A 17,923-nucleotide genomic window follows, 5' to 3' on the forward strand; every position below is an offset into this window, starting at 1 on the left:
GCTTTCCATCCAGGATCTGGGAGAGCCATTTTTGTTAAATTTACGGCGTGACCTTTGGCGTTATTGCGATGAAATAATGTCTGTTGTCCAATAAATCTTTATATTTTATATTAACAACAAGAACATTTTTATATGCAACCGGAAAGTCGTGAGCTATTGTACGATCCATGATACATAGGAGATAGGCAAATATTATAATTTACGTTCAATACGAAGTGAAACGCGAATGAATTTATGGGCCATAGAATGATATGGTTGATTCTACAGAAGTGGGAATTATTTGGTAATAATTTCGTCCACATACTTTTTCATTTCCTCTGCGAATCGTAACAAGTTTCCGGTATGGCAGAGCACATACTGGTGTTGCTACAAAAGTTACCAGACAAATAAGTAACAAATAAAACATGTATGAGATTTTACTGGCATTTTTAAAATAATTATCTGCAGGGAACCGAGATTTCAATAAAAGTCTCGTATAATTAACTGTGTTTAAAACTTTTTACTTGAAAAAAAACCAATGTTTTTTTCACGTTTTTACCGGAAAGAATTAGTGAAAAGATAGTTAGTTTTCTCAAGGATTATTTATAAAGTTTAAGCATCCAACATTTTACATCAATAGTAATTTGTGATCATGTAGATTTTTAGTGAACTAACTACCAGTCTTGACAACTGTTAAGTTAAACTTGAAAGTTAAAAGAGAAATAATTAGAACTAGCTTTCAATCTTTGCAATTGTCAGTTAAACGTAAATTCGAAGATCATTGCATTTTTAAAACCAATGAATAGTTATTCCTTAGATAAACAAACTAACGATCAATCTTATGTTCTTTATTGTAAACAGTGTATTTACAGAAACTATGGAGTAATCGGTATAAATCGGGTTCAGACAGAACAGTTTAAAAAACACGAACAATTTCGTTTTAAACGGTTCAACTCCTTTTATCCTCGACATTGGTCGCACGACAGAAACCAGTTATTAATTTTCTTTGTGAGCTTGTTCTTTCCATGCCAATAAATCGTACACGTTTTTATTTTACGATTGGCCAGAATTTATGGAAGTAGAGTTCCACGTAGTGTCTCAGAGATAATCAATAATAGCGCGTAATCTTTAACGCATCGATAATTCGCTGTTTCCTAAGGTTATTTCAAAGCAAATTACTTTTGTTCGATACATTATTTATTGCGTCGCCGGCAAGTGCCATAGCTTTTTCTTATAAAGTTTTTCTCTCTAGCAAGGACGATAGAACGATTCAACGTAAGAGTTCCATTTCTTTTTTAATAACGAGCAATACGCATGAACGATACATATTTTGCCAAGGAGCCTGAAAACCAAGACTATAAAGGAAAGAAATGTATCGTTGCTAAATAATGGAAAAATTTATTTTCTTTAATTAGTTTGTTCTTTTAACCGACAGTATACGTATGTTTACCGAAAATAATACGCGATCGTAAACTTTTTAACAGCACCGATTCATAATGCCACATGATCAACAAAAATTAGGTCACTACGTTATTTCGTATTATTATTCCGTGTAACTATTTTCAGTGCTCATATCAAACTACACAAATCGTATCATAGTATTCATAGACCAACCATCTCAACGATGACTTTGTCTTCAGTTTCACACGATGCCTATTCGGTTCTAAACCGTGTTCCGTTGTCCTGGTGTGTTACGTACACATTTACAAGATTTGCTCAGCTAGATTAATGCGGTTGCGTGAAAAGCGACGAAGTGTCACGATGTTAACTCGCTCCTATCATTATCCATACTACACTCGGCTATAATAACTCCGACGATCAGATAGGATTATTAGCTTATCAAGAGATCCTATTTTTAGAGGAATGATCGTCCTGAGTGTTGCTCATCCTCGTCTTGATCCTCGATGTTAAATTTGTAATATCACTTGCATCAGTTTATATACTTGAAAATTTGATATCAATCCCTGTTAATCAACGTGTGATCAGATTCGCTTGTCTGTACTTCGATTACGACGCGGCGGAATCAACGATCTATGAAACTGCTCGGCAAAACGAATAAAATTTACGGCCCTCTTGAGATGTCGCGTCAAATTAGTGGGTAACGAGCATCGAATTGCCATAAGACTCCGGATACGGCGAGAACGTAATTCAATCACGTTTGCTGGAAAGCGTCATACGTCGATCTACAGCGAGAGAACTCGGCATCGAGAGGATTAACGTGATTAATTATTTCATCGAATGTAACGCCATATCGATGACGCCGTTGAAGCGTTATAACGGTTTTCGTTTCCATGGAGTGGTAAATATCGTGAATGAAACTGAATCCTATAACACTTGTTCTTGTTCGTAAATACAAGCAAAGCACATGCCGTATAGCTTTAGTATGGCCGTATTCGCGTACATTAAAAACGCAGCTGCGATGCTAACGATATTATGGTCGAGCATTTAGAAGATTACAAAATCTCGTCGCTTTTATATGCTATTAAATTTTATTGGACTTTGTTTGTTCACATTTATTCGCGGAAGTTTTTGCACATTCTATAGAAGCTCTATATCCGTTGAAATAAATTATATCTTTATCAACATACGCGACAATAGCTATTTTGTAGGAAACTGTGTTGCTTCGCAAAAATATTCAAACTGAGACAAGAAGAGAGAAAATACAATTTCTATAGGCTTATTATTTCAAACCGTACATATCGTTATTTTGTGAGAAGCTTGTTTTATTGTAGCTCTAAAGTAACTCTCAATTAGTCTTGACACAAAATATACTAACTTCGTGATAAAATTTTATTTCAATAAAAATAGTTTTATTATAAACTATACGAAGACTTCCGTCACTGATCTAACACTATCAACTTCAAAATTACGTAGAAATTATCATTGGATAGAGAAACCTAGTTATAAATAATTAGTTTTCACTTCCTATTTTAAGAGAGACAGAGAAAATTTCGTGTCCGATTTTCGGTATCCCATCGCCAATCGGATCAGCATTCTCTTTTAGCATTAGCATTCTAGCATTCTCTTAGAACAAACAAACTCTTACCTTGATCGGCAGAGGCCCTTCTCGGATCGTGCGCCACCATGCCCGCCTTTGCGGCTCTTCTGTCCTGCAAACCACTGAGGCTACCCCTCGGAGTTCTGTCGATCGTGTCAGAATCGATACCTCGCCGTGTGCTTCTCGTCTCTTCCTCATTAGCACCGATCGATCCTCTGGGCGCGTCGTTCATGCCAATGCTCCCTCGCGAGGATCTGTTCACCTCATATGGAATGATCGAGTTTCTTGGACTCTGATTCAAGCACTCCGACGCTATGGAACCTCGCGGGCTTCTCTGCGGGCTACGATCGACCAGTTCCATGTTGGTCATGCTTCCACGGGGGCTTCTCGAAGAATTGGGTATCAAAGAGTGTCGAGGACTGCGAGAAGGAGGATTTCCATTTTCAGACATCAGGGACGTCCTTGAAGCGTTCAGAGGAATCAGACTGTTCCTCGGGCTTCTATTGTGAGTAACGTCCGGTACCAAGGAATTTCTGGGACTCAAAGGAGCTTCCGGGACCAAAGAATGTCGCGAACTGTATAACATGTCAGGTGCCAAGTTGGTATCTGGAACCAAACTGTTCCGAGGACTTCGAACTCCGTTACGGGAACTTCTGTAATAATCGTCCGGAACCAGGGAATTTCGCGGGCTGCGACTGATCTTCTGAGTGAACATGTTCCGCGTGTCGCCATATTGATCCCGCTCCAGCAGGGGCTTGTGGTGGATGGGCTGAAAGGTCAAGGGTATATCCTCGAAATTGATGAAAGCAAAAGGAAATCGTAAGAATATAATCAGCGTGGCGAATCTCTATGGGGGAATTTCGCTGATGCCAAGAAGTTCTAGGAGATTCGAGTGGAACACACACTACGATATAACCATGTTCTATTTTTCACCTCAATTTCGTTCACCTCAACCACGTTTTTAAACCAATTAATCATTGCAAGGCGGGGGACAAGTGTGACGTAGAACAAGATAGGTCGTTTGACAATTATTTCCAAAGATGGTTCGAGTATTGGCACACGTCGAGCTCGCTAAGAATAAATTTTTTCCACAACAAGTTTTGCGGATTTCTCGAAAGTTTCGAAGCCATGCTCCGTCACATTTAAGTGTCGATACGCGTTACTCGTCGTGTGCCGGTATCGATTTAGATTTTCTACTTTCTCGTCTCCAATTCACCTATGCGAGGTACGTGAAATATTTACAGATCACTTCGTGTTTGAAGCTTCCGTATTGTGCGATACATCAGCTTGTCTTATCATTAGCACGCTCGTACGACTCGTACGAGTCTAATTGTTCACGCAAATTCACAGGATGCGAGGGGATAAATCTAAATAGATAGAATTGTCAATTATGAACAACCTCGATGTCGTTTCCCATTGATAAAGCAATATCGGGCACGATACTGCCCCGTGGAGAGCGTTGACGTTCCATAGTTCCTCGTAGACTCGTCGGTGGCAAATCGACAGGTTTATCGGTTGCCACGCTAGCGCGTCGTCCTCTTGGTCCGGCGATCGGCGACGTATGACCAAAATTCGTCATATTGCGCGATGCTCTAGAGCGTCGCGATGATGTGCTTCGATGCAACATCACAGAGGCATTTTCTCATCCCTGAAAAACGAAGGTAAAAAAATCTTTTTAATTCGATGACATTTAATTAAAGTAGTTTCTACTGATTCAATTTTTACTGATTGTTTTTCCAGCGACTGATTATAATTTCATTATTCCAGATTTGCAGGAATTATCTGTGTTGGAATTAAAAAGTTCTCAGAAAAGAGTCGTTATAATTTCTTCGTTTACAATTTCTCCGAATATTTTTCAACAAACTTTTTCAACTTTAATGCGATCGATAATTGACGATGTGACAAAATTTAATAGATGATATTGACGTGCGAAATTTAAACTTAGGAGAAACGACGGTTTACATAGCACGCTGTAACGCATATCGAGTCAAATATATTTCTTTTACTTCTTCACATCGATCTTAATAAATATTTTCTGTATTGCTTATTCGCCAAGTCACGTTCGCTTTATTAAATTTTTCGATTAAACTTTACGAAGAAGTTTCATGTAAACAGAGAACTTCGTGTCTTTTTCGACTGATAGGCATAGTAAAGACCCATAATGTACTGGTAAACGAGACCATTTGACGAAATGTCGAGAAACGGAAAGCTAATCAACGTACTTTACTTCTTTTATCGAATATTTTTACTCGGTCAGCATGCGAAGTGTCCACGAACACGAAACGTACGATCCTCGGTATACGCTTAGCCTGGAAAAGATAATCAACAGTATGGAATCAATTTCCCGCAAGCTACAGAACACGCCAGGTACGTAATAAACCGGCTTTTATAAAGATGACCCAGATACGTACGCGTCGCGTTGCATCGCTCATCGGTTTCGATTCGCTGGCTCGTGATCGCGACGAATATTTCCATGAAATAGCGCGAGCAATAGGTAAGCGAGCAGTGATCCATTCGAACGATTAATCATAAACGTGACCGATCAACAGGAGGAAATAGGTCCTTTATCTAATAAAAGCTATCCTTCAACCATCAAACGAACTGTAATTGAATTTTCACGTTATTGAGTTCGTTGAATCACTTCCGTTTTACCAAACGTAGTCAATGATACGATAATGTACGGTTTGTAATTGGAAATTTAACACAATCGAGAATCGAGATATTGAAACGATAAATGAAACAGACGGTGGGAAAATAAAAAAATAATCTTCCTGTAGAAAAGTATGTAAATTTGATGTATACGATGAAACGCTAGAACAGCGTCCACCCTATACAAAGCGTATCATTGTAAATCCATAAAATTTCCATAAAAGATCGTGAATTAATTATTTTGACAACATTGGTGGTTAAATCTGATCAGATAAATTCAACTATTTCGATGCATTTTTTAAAGGTGGCAAACGCTAAAAGCTCTTTCAACCGATAAATATCAAAATTAATAAAAACACGATTTTCGTTTCTATTGAAAATCTTCCCTTGTTTATCTTTTCGACCCCTTAATTAATAAATCCCTGGTCCCTATAATATTATGTGAATTATAATTACGTATTCTAACTATCGAAAATAATATATTTTAAAAGTTCTTCGTGGACTCATAAACACGTCGGATCCTATAAATGTATTTCTTGAGACTAAATCTACTCAAAGTTACAAAGATATAAACATAAAGCGCTTTTTATTCGTTTTGCTTCTTCAGATTGGTATACTTGTTCACTTCGACAGATCTTACGAAGTCGTAATAAAGCGATACACCCGAGAGCGAAGCTTTTTATCCGAGAAAATTGCATTCCGTGCCAGTCATCGGATATTTAATAATCCGCCGCTGCTAGCATTAAGCTCGACAGAGGATACGTGGTCATTGGTAATTAATGTTCTCGACGCTTTTTTTCGAAGGGGAAACGGCAATAATTTATGTAAATCGAATGAATATTGCGTGCGGCCATTGCGTAATCGTCTAACTTTTCTTAAATATAATCGAAATGGCATCGTATCGCGAATATGAGAAAAGAAATGTGGAACAGCAATCCATTCGACAGCACGTGATTTACCGTAGAACTGCTTGAACGCGAATCGAAATACATAGAAAGCTTGTGGATTGAAGACAATTAAAAGACCTAAATGTTATTACGATATTTTCCGATTTTTAAGTGGAAGGATTGAACCTACTTTTAAGTGATTTGAAATTCTTTAAAAAAAATCTGAAGTAATCTTTCAAACTGTAAAATTTAATTCAAGTACTGTATCTACACATAAAATATTATAATCGTTTCGGGTCCAGGTGTCGAATAGTTATCTCTTGGCTGATTTCGATAGCCTTGAAATACGGTGTCAAGATCACCATTCCCATGAACTTTTTCTTATTTTTCGTATTGGAAAAAGTTATTCAGAATGCTGACCTTGACAAAATATTTCAAGAGTATCGAAATTTTACAAATTACAAGTTAGTTGATCATCTTATTTAGCGTAAAATTGTAAAACTGTAAAGTTGTACAAAGGAAGTCTATAAGCACCGATTCGTAACTTACAAACTCTGTAATATTACGAGTTGATCAATAATTTCTCAAGGAGCGACAAACAAGGGAGAAAAATAGTACGTTTCTGTATGGACTGAAGCAACGTGTTTTTCACTTCGTTTCATACTGACCATCGTCGTTAACACATGAACGTGACTGGATTCACCGAATCGTTAGAACATCGTTCGTTTTATTGGCTGCTGCGAGCGGAACAAATTCTCGAGCAATTTTTTGAGCCTGTTAACTAAGAATGAGGTATAGAATTAAGCGACTTCTTCGATCAATTAGCATTTTGCGATGGTGAAACTGTTTACCTGGGGTAAATAGAAAGAAAACTCTACTGAAATGTTTCTACGAAAACATGAAACTTTGAGTTCTGTTAGATTTTGATCAAACTTTTCGATGTAAAATTAATAAGCTTGGATCGAAGATAAATGGCTGAGGTTAATACGAAATCACGTCGGCAACGTTGTTTCGTTACGCTGCAAATGATATACGCCAGACTTGGAAATATATTAATCGATTAAACACGATCGATTACTTTATCACTATATACACACATGTACGTTTTCCATATTCTTACATTCGTTCGCTCTACCGTCCTACTTCGTTAACGAAATACTGTGTCCGCAGGTAATAGTTTTACAAAGGTAACGATGATCACGATAAGAGGAAATAATGCACTTTTGCTGCTTTTCGTGTTCAACGTTGAGATTATTAAGAACATTCTGCGATATTAATCGTAAAATGGACGCTTGAAGTACTACCGAGGAATAAAGTATACAAAGAATGAAATATTGCCGGCAATAATAATTCAACTACTAAATGAAACAATGTAGGAATATTGTACACAGAAAGTATTACGGTTGAATGACGTGAACTGTTACCTGTTAATTGCAGCCGGGGCAGGAATGAAATTCATGCCGCTCGTGGTCGATACAATTACATTTTTGTGCAAGCCGTTCCCTAGTCGGAAATGAATTAACCAAACGCCACCAGTGTATTCCAATTGTTAATCGTTCCGATAACTCGTTATTATACCGAACCACATCGATTATCTCGATATATCATCATAATGAGTTTTCCAACGCGTCCCACGCCCAATGATAATCGAATCGCGCGATCGTGTCTTAGCCTGTGGAAATCTTAAAATTTCAATGACTTTTCGTTCCATTTCAATTTAATTAGCGATAGTTCCCTTTAACGGATCGAAAGTAATACGATATCTTGAAAAACATCTCATATCTCGGCAGTGACTTGGGATTTAGAAGGCGATATGTAATCCGCCGATTGATTACTTTGCCTTTTTATTACGTTGAAATCGGCAGGCCGAGAATTCGCTGGATTTCTTTAGAAGAATTTATAGCTTTATTACGTCGTATCAGAACACCCCTTTTTACTCATGAAGGGATATTAAGATGAAAATATATCAACAGGACTCTACCTATCGGCTTTTCCTCCTGCAATCTTCATATATTATCGTACAAAAAAATATTTTGAATTTTTCCAGAAATGCCCATTACAATTACTCGACGAGAGGAAGCACAATCATCCTTCATCTTCTCGTCTATCCTACGCTCATCCCACGGAATTTCTTCCATCGTTTCCCCGAAATCCATTTGTCTCCACCGGTGGCGGGGGGCTGACGAGGGAAACGGGCCGATGAGTTTAACGGCACGGAATCGGGGCCAATTTCAGCGAGCTCTGGCTGCGCGTGCATGGTGCCACGGTTCGGCTCAATTTCTATTGCGACTGGATTACTCTGAAGACGGATTTTTCCAACTGGTTTCGACCGTCACGAAGGCGAAGATAAGTGCGTTTCAGACGAACGGAAATGAAAAATTCAGCGTGACGAACGCGTGAAACGATCGTTCGATCTTCGTTAGAAACAAAGCTGGAGAAGACGACGAATTTGCGGGAAGATCGATGCGTTCCATTATCGCAAAAGTTGGTAATTTAATCCTTTCGGACGAGGATTTTTCCCGAGCAACGAATACGATAACGTAATAATATAAACTACAATACGCTGGAGTTTGAGAAAATGAAGAATGTGAGGAGAGAGCATATTACGAGCCATATTTTCCACTCTTCACAGGGACGAGGATTTAAAATCCAGTTCTAAAATTCTTCCTATTTGGTTTTGAAGGCAAATATACCCTTTTACTCTTCATATTCTTCGTAATTTCAGAAATGTTGCTTGGCGGAATATTAGAACACTGTTAGGGACTTTAGCGACTGTTGAGGACGGTCTGGTCATCCGCTACGAGGAAATTGCTTGAGAAATGGAAGTCGAACAAGGTGGATGTGTGAAGGCTGACTACTTCTATCTAGTAGGAAATTTATTTCAATGGCATGGTGGAAATGAACGTCTTCGACGTGGCGGAGATTTTAAATTCTCGGCGAGATAGGTTCAATCGAATACTCGTTCTGGTGCAACGATTAAAAATTTATATTGAAATCAGCCGCGTTTCCCCGCTAGTACGACGTTATTAATGGTAACGAAGTCCTCGTGCGGAGTTCGGAAACTATTTTCTTTTCGAAGAATGGGAGGTAATTGAAATTATCGACGTCTATTCTTTGCAGCGAAATTTCCAACGGCCAGACAAAAAGAAAAAGAGGTACCAATGATATCGAGCGATATTTTAACGCTAATTGTCTTAACGAGCGATGTAACGATCGATCGGCTAGATATTATGTTCTCGATATAGTAAAAACGAGATTTCAGACGTGAAATAATGAAATAAACAATCGGAATCGATAATATTTTAATACAGTCCTTTTTCCTAGAAATAAGCTGCTTTCGATAAACTTGTATAAAATAGAAGAATAAAAGGAATACCATAAAGATAGACTCTCATTGTCTAATGTTTATCCTACCAGCGTATTTTTCATACAGAACATCGTTTCCGAACTTCATGCATTTTGAAGATAAGGGAAGAACAGCATTGTTAAAGGCAGAAAAAAGGGGATGAAAAAGAGTAGAATAACGTTCTGGCATATCCGTGTTGTCGGATATTTATCTGGGAAAAGGGGAATAGTGACAATCGGGTAAAGTTGCACGCGCGAGCGAAGGCCACAGGCAATCGACCGAAACTTCGAGCGCTTCATCTGTTAAACGTCTAAATGCCACTCTCTCTCTTTAAACGGTTGGCCGGCTGGCGGAGGTTTTCATTTAGAAAAAGTCACCGGAACGCATTCATTTAGTTTTACGCGAGCAATTTTAATCCGGTCGAAAAGATGAAAGATGCTTATCACGACGTAAGCTCCATTTATTTCTTCTTATCCGTTCTAGGAAGCTGAGTATCGCTGGATAGCTAAAGTACTAGCCAGCGCTTGAAAAATTATTGGACGCCGATTCGAATCGTTTCGCAGGTGAACGCGTTAAAGAAATTCACGTCTTTATCTATTTAAGATTTTCATCTCTGTAAATCGAACATTGTCGTATGATAGATGAAGGATTTCAATGGATCGGATCTTCCTGCACGTAATCAGTAAATGGAGCGAGACGGAATCTCCGTTCCCGAAACGAGAATCTTAATCCCCGTCCTCTTTAGTCTCTCTTTTATTTCGCGTTCTTTGACGTTCCCGTTGGAATGAAAAGTTGGCGGAACAGCGTAGAAACTGCGTTCGAATCGCATTAGTCCCGCCGAGTCGAAAGTCAAGTACTACAACAAATGTAACTCGGGCCATTAGCTATTCAACCTCGAGTAGCGCTGGGAATTTATACGAATGACCTGAGCTGAGTTGCGTTAATCCACGTGGCGTACTTTCCGCTTTTAACGTAGGTTTACAAATAATTCCAACGATGGCTGTTTAATCTAATGCGTTGTATGGCGCGGACATTCTAAACGTTACGAAAATGGTGGCCGTTTGTGAAACAGCGGGAAACAATGTGCTGTTGAAGATGTAATCTTCCGTTAAAAATTGTGATTTAAACGGATTATTTAAAGTATTTCGTAGAAAGAACGTGCCGAATAACAACAGATAAGGATTCCGATAATGCATCGACACGCAACTATTTTAATAATGTCTGAACGGAATTGAATGGATAATGTAATTATATGAGCTGAAATTCGATCATATCCCAGGAAGTTTGCATAATGCAAACGTGGTGTACATAGGACCGTGAGTTCCTCGGCGTTTGAGTAATCCGAAGATGCGCACCGGAATACGGTTTCGCGACGGTCGCTAGATGAACCTGGATTCCAGCGAGTCACCGACAAACAACGTTCAATCTACCGGAAAGTAAACTGGTATTAAAATTACAATGGAAGTTAATGAATTCACTACCGTTAATTCGCTGATTCTTTGTTCGCATTAACAATACAGCATTGACTTTCGTAAAATACGATAGATAACGTATCCCACGCTTTGCTATATCAGATTATCCCATTTTTTGTAAATATAAGCAAAGCATCGAAATGATAAAAGTCGTAAGTGTCAAAAAAGGAAAAAAGAAAAACAGAAATCGATTTGTTTATGATAATATAAGTTGTGCATGGGATAGGACGAAGAGATTATAAGGGCTGTGGTAATTAAAATGGAACCAATATCGTGATGGAAAATAAATTTTGTATCGTATCTCTGAATCTGTAAAGTTATGGCAAACGCTGAAACAATCGATACTGTCCTAGTGAAAAAGAACGTAAGCGTCAAAATGAATCGAAATGTGTAGTTTATTCCTATTGGAAATCTCCACTTCTGGGTTACTCAAAATGACATTAAAATATCAACGCGTTCAGCGTATGGCGATCACGATGTGACACTGAATATATTAGAGGCAATATTTATATTTAGAGAGAAGTATAATACACCGTGCTTTCATGTATGACTCACTTTTCACCAAGGAACGATAAACCGAGTATATTTAGAATCATGCAATGCTGCACCAAAGTGTATAATCGGTCGCATAATTACGGTGAATACTGAAGAGCTCTCGCGGCTTGAATCGGATTCGTCGGGTTTGTCGAGCAAGAAGTTCTTGCTACCTACGCCTTCAATTAGCTCTGTTTTTATCTATGAACGGCATTTCTGAATTTGTTTTCGGTCAAAGAAAGGAACCCGAGCCAGGTGGAACTACAGTCACGATTAAGAACAAAGCGAAAATATTTCGCCTACTGTTTCACCTTGTCGTATAAAAACGATAAAGCGTGTAAGAACACGAGCACTTCTGAAGGTTGTATTGCTTGCTCGTGTGTCAAAGTTTCTGAGATGCTGAATAAAAGCTGATGCGTCTGCAACAATCATTTGTCTGCCTCTAATTGCGCGGAGAATGCGAGTCAAGTTTGCTCTTATACGCAAGATTACGTCGCTCAGGGGCACATTTCCTCTTTGACGTGGAATATTCCAATACCTGTTAACGATGGTAATTAATTCGGTTACTCAAATTATTCACATTCACGAACACGATTATATTGACGCAATACTTTACCCAATTTAGTCTCTCTATTACTTCCAAACGCTATCATTTCACAAGAAAGGAAAAATACGGAACGTCGTACTTGTTCGTGGTATGTGAATTGGGAAATTGTCAATCGAGAGCATTAAACGTTTCAATTCCATTAGTGATACGAAACATTGTACAATGTTACGCGTGGATTAAATTTTAAGCTATTTAACTGGAAAACGAGTAGATTTGTAAAGCATTGATGAACTGATTGCGCGTTTACGTTTCCTCCCTGTAAATGTAACACGTAACTGACTCTATACGACTTGGCGTACTGACGATTCGCGATCGATATTGTGCAAACAAAAATAGAACGTAATGCACTTATTTTCTATCAAGCCGATTGGTCGTGGTCGGACGCGATAGAGCGTCCCAAAAAATCGTGTTGTCGGTACAGTAGTATCAGTCTTTCACGTGTCAGCCGGTATATTGTGGAAGGCGTATCCAGCGCGAACCAACGAGTTGGTGACTAACATTTTAGATTTAGATGAGCTCGTGTGAATAGACCTGCTGTCTACCTTACGGCCACTTTAGTCACAGATATACACGCACCTGCCACTTGCTATAAGAACATATGCTTTCTTTAAACGGACGACCGAGTGAAAAGTTCTCGGTATATAAATGAAAAATTTCGCGTCGCAACGCGGGTGTCCCGCATCACGACCGCTCATCCATAAAACAGCAGATCGTATGCTGAGATCGTGGAATGGATAATTAACGTTTATTATACGAGAATCTTAATGAATAGTCAAGCGTGTTCGCATATGAAGTATATTCTTCGTACCGAAATCGTATTGCTATTTTCTCACCTTTTTTTTTTTTTTTTTTTTGGCAACGTGTCGAGAATCTATGCGATCGAACGAGATAACATCGAAGTTCGAGCGCGTTTGCAGAGAAGCTAAATAGTAAAAAATACGATTCCAGTGATAAAGGGGTCGTAAGTTTCGATATTAATTGAACATACGCGGTACTAGAACTTTGAGAGTTAAGTACACCGTGTATTTCTGAAATTAGTCGATTAGTTTCACGATCCGCGTTTGCGATTCCACGAACCGAAGAATCGAGGATGAATACTTTGAAGAAACGATTGCATACAGAGAGGGTGATTTCGAAATACGCTTCAGAAAGCAAGAGACGGTGCAACGTTGCAAAGCTTGCTATGGAAAATCTTAGGAAATCGCGAGAATCTTTTAGTGTAATTTGTTGCCGGGGCATGGGCACACATTTCACGGTATTACGTATTCACGGATGTAGAATGTTAATAGCGAAGGTCTTCTGCTTCGCGTTTCGTTCTCAAGACGAGATGAAAAACAAAAAATGATATTAATAGGCTTTCTCTAAAAAGCTTGTGATTAAACGAAGAAAAGGACTGGGTCCCTTTGACCGTGTCTTCTTCGTCGTGATTTATTTTAATGAATTTTTATTAAGTAGCGTAAAAAATGTTGAAGAGATAGGATTAAAAATTTGATTCCCTTGATATATCCATGAAAATATTAAATCTTTTCGAGAGGTCGATTTGTTTGATCTCGAGTTAAACTATATGCACGATGTACACGGTATATAGTTTATATTTTTGTAAAGGAATATTTGTTAATACCATTGATGAAAATAACTTTACATCACTATTAACGATGTCGCTTGAAATAACGAACGAGGCCAGACGTTTAATTTTATCTGGAAAATTTAGTCAGAGAAGAAATTTTTGTGCCGGAATTCATTAAGAGAATCTTGATCGGATTTTGAACGAGAAACGCATAATGTTATAAAGGCCACGAGCAGAAAAAAATATTCTGTTATCTTTCCAAAACGAATTCATGTTGAACCATCTGCGTAGAGCTCGATCAAAGGATTGCGATGTGAGAGAAAAATTTTCGTGAAAAAGAAGAGGAAAATTAATACGATATAGCGATTCTCTCTCAATAGAAGCATGCAATGTATTTTGTATATAGGACCGAATTTTGTAAGTACCGCTCTTCATTGTCAAAAGGAAGTAAGTATACAGATAAATGTTAATTATGAATATGGCATGATTATTCTTAAAAATCCATTGAAATTTCTTTCATGAGGATATCGTTACAGGGATATGTTCTAGAAACACAATTTTATTTGACGCTCCATTCCCCGCGTACGCTTAGCAATTAAATCCAATCAATCGTTGTAGCGGTAAAATTAGAAGGAATGCGAATGTCCCTGTAATTTCAATTCACTATCGCGAACGAAGAATTTCGCAGAATCAATGCTGCAGTTCGATGAATTAAGCTCGAATTAGTCTGTACTAATTTCTTTAAACATTATTTTCTGCTATTTCTCCCTTTACACTGCGATGAAATCCTCGCCTGGCTTCCGTGTCCTTACTCGCTCTACACTCTGACCACCCTAAAGCCACGAGATATCTACGTTCTTGACCCACTTGTACGTTGAATCTTTTATTGCAAAAAATTTTCCGTTTTACCAGCGAAACTTAAGCAGCGAAAATTCGCGATGAAAGGAAATTAACATAATTAGGACAAGACTTTAAGCGCATCAAGAACAGGGTCAACGCCCAAACACATTCCCTCTGTTTACAAACGCCTTTAAAAGAGAGGCCTGCTGCACGAGGCATAATTATATGTCAGGCATTTGGCTTTTTCCATTGAACAACTATAGCGTACGGCTCTTCCCCGAATTCTTTCATGGACCATCAAAAAAACGAGCGGTTTAATCACGTCGGTGAGAGTCGCTGTGCTTTAGAGGTTGCTCAACCAGCTCGTTTGAGTTATTTACTCCTTTCCGTTTCCGTTCTCGTGTCAATAACATCCCCGCGAAAAGTCAACACTAAGTGTCGCTATTGTCACAATCGATCTTCCGTTCTATGTCACTAAGCCATCCATTCGACGTGAAACGTAGTTAGGCCATTTGAAAAGCTGTTTCACCTCGAACCAAATTCTGTGTTTTGCCCTTGCGAAACGGAGTAACGTTCTATGAGGTCAGCTGATGTTCGTAGCAATACAACAGTTAAACGTAATTGAAAGAATCAAACGTAGTTTCCTTTAGAGAACACCGAGAGACTAAAATTCCGGAAAAATTAACAAATAATGAGCACGAAAAGAGTTCGAGGCGATTATTATTTGAACGACTCTTCTGTTGTAAAATCAATTACACCGAGAGGCATGCACTCTATGACAAGCAGCTCGAAGACGAAACTTTCCAAGTCGACTTACCTCCGTGTACGAAAACGGTGGTAACGTGTTCATGTCCACCAAGGAGTACGATCGCGAGGTATCACGTTCTCCCGTTGGTATCATATGTTAAAATAGTTTTAGCTCGCGGATTGGCAAAAGATTGCAAACGGAGGCGTACTCGATTCTTGTCGAAAGGTTGCCCGACAAACAAATCTAGTTACTCGATGTTGATAGAAGATACAATTTTGACTTTCTATTCGATTCTGACGACAAGGTATCCCGGGGGTTGGTTTGTTTTCGTCGCGGCAGCCGGTCGCAGCGCAGGTTATCGCAGTCGCGGCTTGGAGCAGACTGAACGCGCCCCGCAGCTCAGTCCAGCGAATAGCATGACGCGCAGAACGGAGACGCTCTCACTGATACGCCCCGTGATTGTGGGCTCAACCTTAGACGCGATTCTACGACGATTGTACGTCTCATCGATCCTTTCGTGATTGATCTTAATTTATTAAAATCGTTTGGAAGTATGGTAGAACTTTTAGAAAAATCGTGGATGAAGTGGCTATCGATTATGCCGTAAGATGAGAACTTGTGAGTTTTATTTAAATTTGTGGAAGGAACTAACTTACCGAAGGAAAGGAATATAATTGGTATTATTTGTATAAAGTGGAATATCCGGCAGACGTTGTTTAAGAACATTCCATGTGCATAATTTATTTTGTTTTTGGAGTTTTGCATTCCCGAAACAACGTCGTACGAAGATCTTGAAAAATCACAAAACATTCACGATATTAGCACAGTATTGATATTAATCGGATGTACATTATAAACATACCAAATGAATTATTTGTCTTGAAAAGTTATATTATCTAGCGGCGAATTTCCTTCCGTTTTGTTTAAGCAATGCGATAGCGTTACAGCAGCACGACTCACACCTTAAACAAAGTTGATGGTAGGTTAATTGATTTATCCTCATTTTGCATCTTCTCGGTTGACGATCGCTTTATCCGCGCTAGAGTTTCCAGGCACCAGCGGAATGAAACTTCGCCTGTCCTAAAGAGTTTTGGAATGTTTAATAGCTCTTTTGTCTTTAAGGGAGCAGATTTTTTCGTACTGCATGAATTTATCATCTATTATGAATCTTCTACACCGTAACTTGGCACAGTTTTTAATTTCTCTGGTAAGCACTCTGAATTCTTACGAAATGATTGCGTAAGAAAATAAATACATGATCGTTGTTTGTTTATCTCATCTTTTCCTTAGCTAATTGATTTTCAGTCTGCATGGACCTACGAGAGAATCGAATCTTTCGTTAAAAATACATCGCAGCACGTTACAAAGAAACGGAAACCAGGAAGGGAAGTAGCATTTTAAAGTAGGTATTGCAATAAAGGGATTATTTTTATGCGACCCAAAGGTCGATTCCTCTGCTTCGAAAGGAATACAGTTTGACCAGCATGATCGATGGACTTCTGTAATATATCAAAGAAAATTACCGTGGCATCGGTTATGCATGAAAAACGGAAGCAACGAAATCGAGCGATCGTTACGATCTTAATAAGTAGGATCTAAATTCTCGTTGAAATTTTAACGTATGTACACCCGCTGCATTTTTATTGGCGAACGCTTCATGCTTCGATAAAATTAGACGCGTGGTTATTTTTTTACCCTGGCTATACCGTTATGTTACGAAAACACGACACGACAAACAGGAAATCCCGTAGGAGCAAGGGTTAATCGTCTATTTTTTCTCGATAATGCGATCAAATCGTCCTTTTGTTGTACATTTTTCATATAATTATTCTCACGTTTCGTGATTTTATCGGTGGAAAATCCTCGATGCCCGCGGGACTTTTAACGACTAAATAGTTGAACAGACGTTCTTTGTACGTCGCGACTACAGCCTGATCAAACGGTTCGAACAAAAAACGCGTTCTTCTTTGTCTTTCTACATGTTGTCGACCGTGTACACTTTGTGTACATGCCGTTGGTTATTATTGTCACATTTCTGTTTAGTGTACTTATTTCCTTCTTATAATTACGTATAATTGCGTATAATTAGATGAAACGTTTAGTTTATTCTCCGACAGACAGAATAAAAAGAAAAGGAAGAAAATTCCGTGTACCATAGCGTTTAATATTAAAATGCAACGAATTTTTCACGATACCTTTAACACGGATATTGTGACATTCGTGTGACATTCGAATCCTCTCCCATCGTAAAAAGTACGCATAACGCACTCGTGGCTCATTTAATACCAAAGACGAA

General features: G+C 38.6%; 1 protein-coding gene across 1 annotated transcript in view; it reads right to left on the reverse strand.

Annotated features, from left to right (window-relative positions):
• The window catches only part of LOC117236784, a 35,523-nt gene extending 19,507 nt beyond the window's left edge, over positions 1–16,016 (reverse strand). Inside the window, exons 1-3 of the mRNA XM_033500039.1 lie at positions 15,697–16,016; positions 4,377–4,625; positions 3,026–3,746 (exon numbers count right to left, since the gene is read on the reverse strand). Coding sequence (XP_033355930.1) covers positions 3,026–3,746; positions 4,377–4,604 — 949 coding nt within the window. The 5' untranslated portion in view covers positions 4,605–4,625; positions 15,697–16,016. The remainder of the gene's footprint in view (positions 1–3,025; positions 3,747–4,376; positions 4,626–15,696) is intronic.
• Between the last annotated feature and the right edge of the window lie 1,907 nt (positions 16,017–17,923).

This window comes from Bombus vosnesenskii, unplaced genomic scaffold (assembly GCF_011952255.1).
Source record: "Bombus vosnesenskii isolate JDL3184/JDL3185 unplaced genomic scaffold, Bvos_JDL3184-5_v1.1 scf7180000013352, whole genome shotgun sequence".
Lineage (NCBI taxonomy): Eukaryota > Metazoa > Arthropoda > Insecta > Hymenoptera > Apidae > Bombus > Bombus vosnesenskii.